This window comes from Serpula lacrymans, assembly GCF_000218685.1.
Source record: "Serpula lacrymans var. lacrymans S7.9 unplaced genomic scaffold SERLAscaffold_2, whole genome shotgun sequence".
Taxonomy (NCBI): domain Eukaryota; kingdom Fungi; phylum Basidiomycota; class Agaricomycetes; order Boletales; family Serpulaceae; genus Serpula; species Serpula lacrymans.
The window spans coordinates 2,558,363-2,572,366 of record NW_006763291.1 but is presented as its reverse complement, the minus strand read 5'-3'; the positions used below and the strand labels follow the sequence as shown (position 1 = coordinate 2,572,366).

Here is a 14,004-nt window from a genome sequence, read left to right as displayed (position 1 = left end):
TGGGGCTAGGCAAAGGAAGGGGAGTAAGGGAAACAACAAAAGCGAGGGCGCAATGCAATGTGTAGCCAGTGGCGATGCGAAAATTTGCCAAAATGCCGAAACACGGAAAGTACCGGATGGAAAAGCAAAGGTGAGCGTGACTGGATTGCCTAATAGAGGTGGTGCTGATCAGCCACAAGTTCGAAAAGGGCAATATTAATTACTATTCCACATGGCACTGTGCTTGTGTGGCGCAAAGGCGAGTCTTTTGAATATTCGCTTCATTATTGACACCTGTCCATGCTACCAATCAACTTTGGTGCATGACACCGGGGTCAGTGACAATTTTGACTTTCTTGTTGAATTTTGCTCAACTGCTTCAGGGGCGCTTGCCTGAAGCTCAGCGAGCTGTGTAGTCTGACAAAACCGGATAAACCCGGCCTCTGCCGAAGCAGCCATTGTTCTCCATGGAGCATAGCCACCACTCCATGGAGTAACCATTGTTCTCCTAGGAGCACAATTGTACTCCTAGGAGTCATTATACTGTAGCAAGTAGCACCTCCGACTATAAGTAGTAGGGAGTTTAGTATAGGAATACCTCAGTTGTTTCTATAGCCTCTTGGTCAGCGGCTGAGGTATGTTATATTACATTTATTAGAGATCACCTTAAACTAACATCTATTGTAGTTTCACTTAGGTAAATAATAAAGTTGTTTTTATAGCCTCTCGGGCAGTGGCTGAGTTTCACTTAGTTTTATTGAGTTATGAGCCCTGGTGCGCAAAAGCTATGCAGGAAATAATTCTTATTTGAAATGGCAACCTCGGAACCATGACCACAGCATGCGATACATCCACATGTCCAGTTCTCACTGGACCCAACAATTTTCAGATATGGAAACTCCGGATCATCTCAAAGCTATGTTGGGAAAAAGTTCTCCAGGTTGTTACTGGAGAGGAGCTTAAGCCCTCACCAGGAAAACCTACCTCCTCGGAGGATCCTGAGATCACCTGGATACTTAAGGATGAGAAGGCACATGGAATCATCCAGGACCACATCTCTGATGCCCTCCTAATGAGGACTGGAGACCTCACCAGCTCCAAGGAGTTATTTGATAAACTTGTTTCACTCCATCAGACATCCAATATTGCCTCGGCCTTCTATTCATTCTAGCAACTCACCAAATTGTCCTGGGATGGGACATCACCTATCCAGGACCACATTGCGAAAATCCGGACAATTGATTCACACCTCTCCAGAATGAAACTAGGAGTTGATACCAAACTCATGGCTTTTTCTTTTCTCCAATCCCTCCCATGCACTCCTGAATGGCAAATATTTCAGTCATCAGTAATCAACACGATTGAAGAAAATAAACTTACCTTTGATGCAGTTGAGATCCGGATCACTGCAGAAGTTGCACAACAGTCAGGGAAGGCAACTGGAGGTTCCGAATCAGCACTCAAATCCGAGGAGAAATGGTGTAACTTCCACAAAGCCAAATCACACAACACCTTGGAGTGTCGAACACTTCAGTCAGCTGAAAAAGGTCAAAGGAAGAAGGGAAAGGAAAGACACAATGATAAAGGAAAAGAGAAGGAAAAGGCAAATACAGCGGAGCAATCATCTGGATCTGACTCCGAGGAGGAACAGAGTCATATTGCATTGGAACATGTACATATTTCCAAGCCCCTTACTAAACACATTCAAGCTTACCTTGTGTCGGAACCCGATAAGACCAAAACAACAATTATTATTGACTCTGGAGCAACATCCCACATGGTCCCTCACCGCTCCTGGTTTGAGCCAGGAACATACCATGTTCTGCATCCTCCGAGGACAATCAGTTTTGGGGATGAATCCTCTGTAAATGCCATTGGCATTGTAACAGTAATTGTTAAGATAACACATTTTCGGACCTTCCCTTTACTTTTATTCTCCGCCTTAACCTTGTACTTTAGCCTTCACACATGGTGCCACGCGGCATTTCCCTTTCTCGCGCCGCATTGCCTTTCTTCTTATTTTAGACACGACTCTCTCACACAGTGGAGCTGGCCATGTGGGCTAGGCCCCATGACATCATCAGCCACTGTCTCTATCAAACTGTATAGTACACATGTACAAACAACCCTGTAGTAGTATATATACCCCAATAGATCCAGGAGACTCCTCAGCGAGTCCTCCTGTTGTTAACCAACAAACTCTCTGCAGCTTAAGGGGTAACCACTCCTTCATCATCTTCCTTATAGTGTGTTTTGTGTGCACCAGAGTAACTAACTCTTGGTTGTTACAGTAATCCTACAAGCAACTGTTGGCAAAAAGGACTACAATATTGCACTGTCAAATGTCTTACTTGTGCCAAACTTTACTTTAGCACTTGTCTTTGTCCACAAATTGTCTAAAATGGGGTTATCACACTTCAGTCACCCCCAAAACATAAGCATTTAGCTTCAACTATCTGTGTAAATGTATAAAGCTAAGAGCTTGTTTTTCCTGGTATCATCCCAAGTGCTCCAGCAAGGATGGGATCATCCCAGAAGCGGAATAATACCACCCTTCTGGGATTTTCCCATGGTATCAGACCATGTACCATAGTGGGATTATCCCTCAGATGGGATAATCCCAATAACCTGTCACATGTCACATGGTATCAGGGGGATTGGTGCTAATACTAACATGTGAGAATGCTGGGCCAACTAGTGAAGATATTTCCAGTCTTTTCCACCTGAATAATGGTACTTTAGCCCAATATAATCAAGACTATTTTGAAATATATGAGTTACAAGTTCCTCATTGTAGCTTACTGCAAATTTGGGGAGAAGCATTCCCTTTTTTTTAAATGTGGAACATTATCAATTTCTAGATATAATCAATTGCAGGAACCATACACTAGAAAGATGCTGTTGTCCTTGCTGATAGATGTGATATGTGAGTTCTGCTTTTTTGCAAGGTTTATTATACCCTTAACTGAAGTAAAAACTAGGAAACACAACACAAATGCTGTGACAACAAAGTAATCTGCAGAAGGACATCGAATATTAGATTTACACTAGATCTGGCATATTCTGTGAGGAAAATCCTGACCTTGTAGAAAGTAAAACATAGTAAAAAGAAACATAAAGTCATGTTCTTGCAAAAACATGAATTTACCACTTTTGTGGCACTACCAAGGTATTTGATACCTTATATTGTACATTCTCTGAGAGTGGTTCCTGGGGGCTGCTGGCTGAAGGTCTATGGGGAGAGGGGGATGCTTGCTATGTACAGTATAATACACAAGATCTCCATTTTGATACTCCTACACTAGATGACTTGAGTGTGAGGATTAATTAGGCACTGCTTAGGTATTTAATACCTTGAGTTGTGCCATTTCTGGGAGCTACCAGCTGAAGGTCTAAGGGGTGACTGGTGCCTATATGCTGACTGTGTATAGTACAGTATCTAAGTCCACAAAGAATCTGAGTGCTGTAAAGGTATTCTTTTTTTAGATTCTTGAGAAATTGAAATGAATCCGGAAAATATATTTTCATGCCAAGTAAGGTTTCTGCCAACATTCTCTGTCTCTCATATGATAGTGATGCTGTCTCACACCACTCTTTTTGGATTATCATTTTTATGGCAATATGTAGAACTCAGGTAATTTCCTTCAAAACTGATTCTGACCATTGACATTGCCCAACTTTTGATTTTTTTTACTGAGGATCATCCCACACTGATCTGGACAAATCCCTGAAATAGGGTGTGATCATCCCAGTTAAATCTGTACATGTCCCCACGTAACATGGGGTTACCCACTTCTCACATGGACAAATACCAGAAGGGGGTGGGATCATCCCAGTTCAATATGGACAAATACCATAAAGGGATGGGATGATCCCAGCTCAATGTGGACAAATACCACAAGAGGATGGGATAATCCCAAGCCAATCTGGGATGATCCCAAACTGTGAGGCAACGATAAACTATAACAAGAACTAAACCTATCTCCTTCTGCACTTGCAGGGAGTAAGGGTCCAATGAGCTTGAGGTCAACAGACGCTAGAAATATAGCGAGTCGAGGACTTTGAGAGGTAAGCTTCAAAGATTCTTGTTGAGGAGTAAAGCGGGTAAATTCAGTAATAGAAAGCTAAGGAGCTATACATGAATAAGTACGGCTTTATATAGGGAACTGTCCGTTCCTCAGACCGAAAAGAGAATATACGAAAAAGTGGTCTGAGGAATTAATCAACCAATAAGAAAAAAGGGGAAGCAACTATCGTACGACTTCTGACTTGATTAATCAGCAGGTGAGAGACTTGTACTAATAATAGAAGATTGTCACGCGTGGTCAGGAACCGTATCCTCATGATGAGGTACGATTCCAGATAAGGCGTTATTAGTATTACCAAGCTTTACTGGGGCTTGGAGCTGGTTGGCGAGATGCCTACTACCAGTCCCTACCCAGTGTGCTGGCTAGCTGGGAGCGATGCCCAGTCTCTGATCTGTGATATAAAGTGATAGTGATGGTTAAGAAAGCCTGTGAGGGCTATGAGAAGTAAGATGGCAAAGGATACCTCTAGCCCTAGAGCCAGAGGTGTAACGGGAAAGGCGTTCGAGAACCAAGACATAGCAAAGATAAGAAAAATAATAAAACGGTCCTTACACAAACCAATCTGGGAAAATCCCAGTTAAGCATGGACAAATACCAAAAGAGGATGGGATGATCCCAATTGAATCTGGGATGATCCCAGTAAGAGATGGGATGATCCCAGTTTAACATGGACAAATACCAAAATAGGATGGGATGATCCCAATTGAATCTGGGAAAATCCCAGCTTAACATGGACATATACCAAAGAGGATGGGATGATCCCAATCCACTCTGGGAAAATCCCAGCCAGAGATGGGATGATACCAGTTTAACATGGGCAAATACCAAAAGAGGATGGGATGATCCCAATCTACTCTGGGAAAATCCCAGCCAGAGATGGGATGATCCCAGCTCAACATGGACAAATACCAAAAGAGGATGGGATGATCCCAAATCAATCTGGGAAAATCTCAGTTCAACATGGACAAATACCAAGGGGGGATAGGGTCATCTCAAACCAATCTGGGAAAATCCCAGCAAAAAAGGGGATGATCCCAGTTTAATGTGGACAAATACCAAATGGGATGGGATCATCACAATTTGATATGGACCAATGCCTGAAGGGTAAAGCATCATCCCAAACCAGCCAAGGAAAGTCTTGGAAAGAGATGGGATCATTCCAGTTCAATCTGATCTAGAAAAATCTCCAAATTACATAGGATCATCTCACTACATCACAAACAAATCCAAGCAGGGGACAAGATCACCCTGAGTCAGAATAGGACAGGGAGATCCCACAACAGGAACAGAATTATCGAATAGCATGCTTAGGCTGCTGGTGACTCAGCATGACAGGGGAAAATACTCCTGAAATGCACTAAGGTTATTCTGTAACATATAATCATAGGTAAGTTCCCAGCAGCTTAAAATATTATTGTCCTTTTCCAGCAGTTTCCATTTTTTACATGTTGCAGTATTTTGTTTGTAAACCAACTATTATGTTATGGTAGGACCTGGATGAACCTAAGGTTGAACTGGGACAGTGATTCAGAGTAGCCCTCACGTAGGTTCATCCCAAGTCACATGAAATTGCATAAGCATGCAGAGCACACCTTTCAGCCATTTTTGTTTTCACAAAAATTTATAATCAATTGTATGCGTGGGGACATATAGTGGATAAAGTGGGTGTTGGCTTGTGGATGCTGGGCTGCCACAAAGAGCCAGCAATTTGTCTCATGCAAGACATGTTCTGCCTTTGACAATGATGCAGCAGAGGGAAGGATAATGAATATGTAGTACTTACTCGGACTGGTATCTTTGTGCATTTTTCAGTTCAGGCACTTGGATAAAGCTGCACAATTCAAAAAAATATCATATCTTTTGGATCAGCACATTAAATGGATTTGTGACATATCTTTGCCTGGTTGCAAGAGTGTTACATTATTTAAAGTTGGATGAGCCTGAATGAGAGGTATTGTAATCCTGCAGATGTATATGCTTGGTATTGTCAAACATCTTGTATTCCTTTGACTATAAGCCATTTTAAGTAATATTGATAGAAATCCAGGGTAGATAAATCTACTTTGTGATATGCAGTAAATTATATGATAAGTAGGAATGACAAAGTTATATAGTCAGTTAAGGAAAAGAGATATGGTTGAATTATCTCCTAATCAACTGAATTAAATCAGGTTAATTTGTAAATGGTTATATGTCACAATTAGTTACACTAACCTTTGGTCAAAGTCTCCTCCATCAATCTACAGTATATGATATTACACTAGAAGCTGGACAAATTAAGGTTCAATTGAGAGTAAACACCATTTGAAATTTGTATATATGTTATAAATGATGAAAGCAGGTAGTATTGTATTCTGCTTCATGGCTATTAGTACTATTGATAATGTATTGATGTTGGCTACATTTATGCAGGAACTATTTTTGCAGTAAAGCCCCCCTGACACCATGTGACATGTGGCAAATGTCTGGGATTATCCCACCATAACAAATGGTCTGATACCATGGGAAAATCCCAGAAGGGTGGTATTATCCCACTTCTGGGATGATCCCATCCTTGCTGGAGCACTTGGGATGATACCAGGAAAAACAAGCTCTTAGCTTTATACATTTACACAGATAGTTGAAGCTAAATGCTTATGTTTTGGGGGTGACTGAAGTGGGTTATCAACACTTTTTCCAGCAGGGTCAAATGCTTGTGAAGTTCGGAAAAAGGAGGAACTTATCCTCACTGCCTTACACAAGCGAGGACTTTATCACATCCAAGCAAAACCCAAAATCAACCCGGAGTCAGCTTTTGCAGCAGTAGATGTAAATTTATTGCACAGGAGAATGGGACACATTGGAATGGACCGCTTGTAACGAATGGTTACAAAAAGACAGCTCCAGGACATAGACACCCTTACCGGAACCCCGGAGTTTTGTGAACCTTGTGCTTTAGGAAAAATGAAGAAATTATCTTTCAAGTCCACTGGAGGAAACCGAGCCAAGTGCCCCATACAAATTGTGCACACAGATGTTGGAGGACCAATCAAACCAACTTCCAGGGAGGGTTTTTGGTACTGGATTATCATTGTAGATGATTTCTCCAAATTTCCATGGATATATTTCCTAAAACATAAAAGTGAAGCACTGGAACGATACAAGCAATGGAAAGAAGATGTCCAAACATTCTTCCGGACTCATTTGGGAGAAGAAAACTTCACTCCACTATACACAGAATTCCTCCGGAGCGATGGGGGAGGAGAATATACTGGCAATGCATTCAAAAATCAACTGTGAGGAGATGGTGTCATCCAAGAAACTACAGCTGCAAATACTCCGGAACAAAATGGCATTGCAGAACGCATGAATCAAACATTGGCTACATTAGCAACCACTATGCTCCATGATTCCAAGCTCCCAAAGTCATTTTGGGTAGATGCCATGCAAACAGCTGCATATATCACAGCACGCAGCCCAGCATCAGGACTCCATGGAAAGACCCCATATGAAATACTGTTTAAAAGGAGAGTTGATCCAACTTTGTTTCGCCCTTTTGGATGCCAAGCATATGCCTTGATTCCGAAAAACAAAAGGCAAGGGAAGTTTTACTCCAAGGGGCGCAAAGCCATAATGATTGGCTACACACATGGAAAGCAAGCCTACAAACTCCTAGACACTGAAAAACGGACTGTGTTTTCCAGTTGGCATGTCATATTCAATGAATCTGGAAAGGTACAAAAGGATGACACTGCTCCCTGGAACACAGACACTAGCACAGATCAGTGGGAGGGACTCATTCCAGAGAATGCTCACTATCCAGACCAAAATACATTGGAGGAGGATGATCCTGACCCTCGGATCCGAGATCCAAATGAATTGCAAATGGAACCACATCTCCAAGGAGATGTTCCACAAGCAATAGAACCATATCAGGATGAAGATGTTCTGAGAGCAGTGGGGCAATACCTCCGTGGAGACGTTTTGAGAGCAGTAGGAGCACCTGATCAGCTAAGACACCCTCCACAACAGTCTCTACAACCAAGACCTGAACACTGGCCATCTTCAGAACGGAAAGCCAAAGTAGAGTCACAGTCAGTGGGAGGACAGCCCCTCAACATACAGCCAGCTGATGTGGAAAAAGTCCGGATACAGCTAAACAGCCTGTCCATTGGATCAGCTTCTGGAAGGCATCCAACACCTTCAGGAGTGAGTGGGGCAACACACACACAAATGTGTCTACTCCCTGGAGTACCTGCACAAGTTCCTAAAAGAGCAGTCATGCCTGCTGAAGTCCTAGGAGTACGCAAAAGCAGTCGCCAGACCCGTCCTGCAGACAAAAACCGAGATTATCAAAGGACTTTAGATGAGAAACAGTCTTGAAAAGAGCAGCATGACAACTCCATGGAGAAACCTAACACTCCTGAGGTTCATGAAGAAACATCTGATACAGAGGAGACATTCTTTGCTGGAATAGCAAGTACCGGTTCATCTAACACAGACCTTCCAAGGACACTAAAGGAAGCCTTATCACGTCCGGATGGAGAATTATGGAAGTCTGCCTTGGAGGAGGAACTCCTAAGTCTCAATACTAATGCAGTATATGACACTCTTCCACTTCCGAAGGGAGTAAAACCCATCACATCAAAACCTGTGTTCCGGATCAAGTTTGATCAAAACGGAAACATTGAGAGATACAAACTCCGGATTGTTGCACAAGGTTTTACTCAAAGGGAGGGGATTGATTACCAGGAGGTTTTTGCTCCGGTTGCAAACTTAGAGTCAATCCGAATTATTCTAGCCCTGGCAGCAAAGTACGACCTAGAACTTGATCAAATGGACGTATCCACAGCTTATCTCAATGGAGAACTTGAAGAAGAACTGTACATGCTTCCTCCAGGGGGTGTTCCTATCCAACCTGGATACTGCTGGAGATTGAAGAAATCCATCTACAGGTTAAAACAAGCTGGTTGTACATGGAACAAAACTTTTGATCACAAGCTCCAGGAGCTCGGTTTCACAAGACTAAATGCAGAAACATGTCCCTATGTATTCCGGGACAACAAACAAATATGCTTTGTTGTTGTCTATGTAGATGACCTCCTCCTAGGAGCTTCATCCCGAAAATTCATGGATATCACAAAAGCCAAACTCGAATCCATATTCAAAATGTGGGACCTTAAAGAAGCAAAATACATCCTCGGAATAGAAATCCAACGTGATCGTTCAAATAAAACAGTATCCCTATTGCAACACCAATATATTGACACAGTCCTGGAGCATACTGGAATGAAGAACTGCAAGCCAGTATGGACACCAATGGCCCATGGATCAAAACTCCTTGCAAATGCTCCAGGGGAAGATATTGCGCAACACGAGATGCATATTGAAGGGCGCCAAGTATCATACCTCTCAATTGTAGGCTCCCTCATGTATGCCATGCTCGGAACCCGCCCAGACATTGCCTACGTTGTTGGAATACTAAGCAGGCATAGCTCAGCTCCAAGAAGCCATCACTGGGAAGCTGCAAAATGTGTCCTCCGATATCTGAAAGCAACCAGGGACATGGAACTACGATATGATGGCACAGATGTCTCCATGGACATGGATTTCTATAAATATTCAGATGCAGATTGGTCTGGAGACCCAGACACGTCTCAATCAACATCAGGCTTTGTTTTTATCACCATCCAAGGAGCAATCTCCTGGACAAGCAAAAGACAAAGCATGGTAGCTTTATCCTCCACGGAGTCAGAGTACATTGGATTGAGCAATGCTGGACAACACCTTGCATGGCTTCGGACATTTTTTGAAGAAATTGGACATGCTCAAAATGGACCTACAACATTGCCCTGTGACAATCAAGCAGCTATCATTCTTACACGAGATCCACAGTTCTGTGCTTGCACAAAACACATTCAACGCAAATATCATTTTATCCGAGATGACTTAGGATCAAAGGGAGAGGCAGTAATCAGATACATTCCTACACATATGGTTGCAGACATTCTCACTAAACCCCTCACTCATGAAAAACACTGGAAATTCTCTAAAGCTATGGGACTACGGTTGCACTCGAGTGGGAGTGACAAAACCGGATAAACCCGGTCTCTGCTAAAGCAGCCATTGTTCTCCATGGAGGCTAGCCACCACTCCATGGAGTCACCATTGTTCTCCTAGGAGTCATTATACTGTAGCAAGTAGCACCTCTGACTATAAGTAGTAGGGGGTTTAGTATAGGAATACCTCAGTCGCTTCTATAGCCTCTTAGGCAGCGGCTGAGGTATGTTACATTATATTTATTAGAGATCACCTTAAACTAACATCTATTGTAGTTCCACTTAGGTAAATAATAAAGTTGTATCTATAGCCTCTTAGGCAGTGGCTGAGTTTCACTTAGATTTATTACCAGGAAACATTTTGTAGCCAAGACCAAGTACTTTTGTTGACCCCACCAAAGTCAAGAGACATTCCCATGCCTGTTAGTGGTGCGCTTCATGCACCGTGTTTAGGCCAAACATTGCAACGGTTTTTGGAGTCACTGTATGTTCCCTATCCAAGACATTGACCATCCTGTCCTTCAGCCATGGCCAAACATTGCAATGGTTTTTGGAGTCACTGTATGTTCTCTATCCAAGATATTGACCATCCTGTCCTTCAGCCATTGCTTATACCTCCAAGGAAGGCAAGTCCATGGAGTAAGCACACCTACCATTATTTGTCTGACATTGGTTTAGTCACAAAATGATTACATGAGACAATAGCTGGATCATTGTTCAGAGTATCTGCAAGTCCTCATGCAGGAAGAGGGGCGGTCCCCGGGACAGACTTGCAGCATTTGTTTAGTGAGAGAAGGAATTTGGCGATGCACAGGATGTTTGGGGAAACCAGAGTATTGCATGTCATGCTGCAGGGATGCTCATCAGAGGTTACCATTTCATAGAGTTGAACAATGGGTGGGCACACATTTTGAACCTTCTTGGTGTTATATAGCTGGCTTGGTAAATCATCTGGGCCACACCAGGAAACCATGCCCAGGACATGATGACAACCAGTCTAGCAGAGGACAACTTGCCGGAGGGTGATTCCCAGGGGGACAGTGTCATGCACCAAAGTTGATTGGTAACATGGACAGGTGTCAAAAATGAAGCAAATATTCAAAAGACTCGCCTTTGTGCCACACGGAATAGTAATTAATATTGCCTGTTTTGAACTTGTGGCTGATCAGCACCACCTCTATTAGGCAATCAAGTTGCGCTCACCTTTGCTTTTCATTCAGTACTTTTGGCATTTTGGCATTTTGGCAAATTTTCGCGTCGCCACTGGCTACACATTGCATTGCACCATCACTTTCATTGTTTCCTTTACTTCCCTTCCTTTGCCTAGCCCCACCATGGGTCCCTTACTCTCTTTTTTATTCTCACCCAACAGTCGCTTCTGGATCCCTGTTCTAATCCATTTCCTCGTCACCTCCACCCTCCTCCTACTCGTCTTCTTTGCTCCCCCACCATACCTGATGTCACCACTTTCTATCCACTTCCGTCACCAATCAATCAGCCACCATATGCCACTGCTGATATCAGCAAAGCCCCGGGGGCCAGTCCAAATTGGGCAACAGGTCCATCTTCATGACATCGATCTTCCATCGTATACCATCAAATCATTGGTCGCTCGTCTCGCCTAGTTAGAGTGTGGGTGGGTAGTTTTTGAGCTGGAGAAGGTTCATCCCTTTTTGTTGCCTATGTACATTGCTGTCACATTCACTTGGGTACATTTATCCTTCGTCCATTGTCTTCGCTACAGCTACACTTACCATACGCTGCCTGGGACACATTTGTTCTGGATTGGAACTACTCCCCTCCCTCCCTCATTTGACCAGGTGGTCTAATACAACCAGTCCATTGGTAAGGCCATGGAACCGTCGGATTTGGACTAGGTGGTGGACCGGCGGCTCCAGTTTCTTTTTTTCCAGCAGAACATTCATTTACAGTGCAATTATTTTTGATTTTTGAATCATTTTTATGGACACATATTTTTTTAGAATGCCTGACTGACAATAAAGAAACTGTGTTGAAACTGATATTGTTTTCTCTCTAAGAGTTCTAAGAAATCAATTACTGAAGCATAATAAGTAAATGAGAGTATGAAAATGACTGTATCTACTAACCTCAGTTTTGTGCAATACAAACCGAGGTGTAACTATCCTTGGAACAAGCATAAAGGTCCAAATATTTGAATCTTAATAAGGAAATACTTTCCCATGACTGTAGAGTAAAAAATTGGACTGTAAATGAATTATCCAGTGTTTGAGATATTAGTGTAGGCTCAAAATAAATACTGTATTATGCTGAGTGCATAGAAATATGCCTACACTCTCCTCCTACCAAAACCACTTCCCTTGATCATTTCTTCGAGCCACAACATAAGGTCACATCCTCAAGCAAGGCTGCAGGATTGAGTGCAGGAGCAGCCAAGGCCAAGCAAGTGCTGAGGCAAAATGGCCTCGTGAATACAACTACAGCCAATATCAACACCCTCACTGCCCCTCTTAATACCCCTATTCCAGTCCCAGACACTACTGGCCTTTCTCCATCGGAGAGAATATTCTCCATAGCCACCTGTATGGAATTTGGTCCCTGGATAGTTCTCCAGGAATTGAATTTTTCACATTCATGAATATGTGGCTTGAACTACAATGGACCTCTCACACCATGGTGTCAAGAAAGTGGGTGGAAGCCACCAATGAGTATAATGTGTGGCTTGAGACGATGGGAGCTACCTTTATCAAGAAAATTCTTTGTGCTTTGTTTGACAAGCTTGGGGCAATTGAAGCTAAGGTAGCGCAGAGAATTGCAACAGGGAATTTTAAGTGTAAGTAAAGGTTCTTCATTCTGTACTATGTACTAAACTAACAACTTCATTAGCTGCAAAAGGTAACAAGGATTTCTGGCAGAAACACTGTCATGCAATAGCCATGGCCAAGCCTGAGCAAGGAGGTACAGACCTCACCAAGCAGGTATATTATTCATGCTATACAATGCACTAACAAACCACACCACATGTACTTATCATGGCTTTCCAGCGAAAGATGCAGACCTGCTCACGCTGCCAAGTGACTAGGTACCCTGGGGGAACCGGATCCCAAGGCAAGAAAACCTTTTGCTCAGATGGTGTCAGGATTAAGGCGAGTAGTGGTTGCCCTCTAAATGAACACCCACCTTGGCCTCAGCCGAAGGAGTCTTCTCTCATGGCTTGTTCTTTCATCCCATTATGTTCCTATCAGCATTGCAAGAAATGTACCAGGAGACAATCATTTGGGGTGATGATGGCTCTTCTGACTGAACATTGGAGTATCACGCTTTTGCTGCCATGTTTGTCAAACGTCTCAAGACTGGACCTGAGGGTGGTTTTCTCTTTAGGCTGTACAATGGGTACACTCTCAGCCCACCAATGCCAGAAGCCATTGTCTAACTCGACGGGGAAACTTATCTTTGTGTTGACTGCCTTAGCAGTGCATCTAATAGTGAGGCCAATAATGACTAATTATTTTGCTCTACATACATACAGGCTACGCCTTTTTTTGTGCTCTTTTGTTGTACTCATTTTTACGGCCCCCATACCTATGCACCCCTTGTTTCTCATCTCCATGCCCCCCTTTCTTTCCCTTTTGTGCCCTACTATGCCTCCCTATTGCTGTTTTGTCTATCCTATGCTTCCCCAATCTGATTTTTCTCAATTCCTTCCATTTGGTTTGTGTGGTGTGGTGTTACTGGTTGTTAGAACTGTGGCCTCTTTGGAGTAGCAGAGCTGCGGAGTGTGGGGACGGAGTAACGGAGTACGGAGGACAAGGTGGGAATTGGCTTAGTTTGTGCACTAGGCCCTTCTGTGGACCTTGGTCCCTAACTCGTTGGAAATGGACAGAGCAGAGTAGAGGATAAAAGGGAGCAGAGTAAAGTGC

General features: G+C 43.1%; 3 protein-coding genes across 3 annotated transcripts; all 3 read left to right on the top strand.

Annotated features, from left to right (window-relative positions):
• Positions 1 to 7,191: 7,191 nt before the first annotated feature.
• On the top strand, positions 7,192 to 7,416 carry SERLADRAFT_379102 (uncharacterized protein; the record flags this gene model as incomplete). Its single annotated transcript, XM_007313925.1, has 1 exon — positions 7,192 to 7,416. A coding segment is annotated over one exon (225 nt), but the record flags the coding sequence as incomplete, so codon positions are not given.
• Positions 7,417 to 7,445: 29 nt separating this feature from the next.
• On the top strand, positions 7,446 to 7,688 carry SERLADRAFT_340129 (uncharacterized protein; the record flags this gene model as incomplete). The annotated part of the gene is made up of 1 exon (XM_007313924.1): positions 7,446 to 7,688. A coding segment is annotated over one exon (243 nt), but the record flags the coding sequence as incomplete, so codon positions are not given.
• Positions 7,689 to 12,757: 5,069 nt separating this feature from the next.
• SERLADRAFT_405628 (uncharacterized protein) lies at positions 12,758 to 13,517 on the top strand (the record flags this gene model as incomplete). Its single annotated transcript, XM_007313923.1, has 3 exons — positions 12,758 to 12,917; positions 12,971 to 13,062; positions 13,398 to 13,517. 3 exons carry the CDS (start codon positions 12,758 to 12,760, stop codon positions 13,515 to 13,517), a joined length of 372 nt encoding a protein of 123 aa, XP_007313985.1.
• Between the last annotated feature and the right edge of the window lie 487 nt (positions 13,518 to 14,004).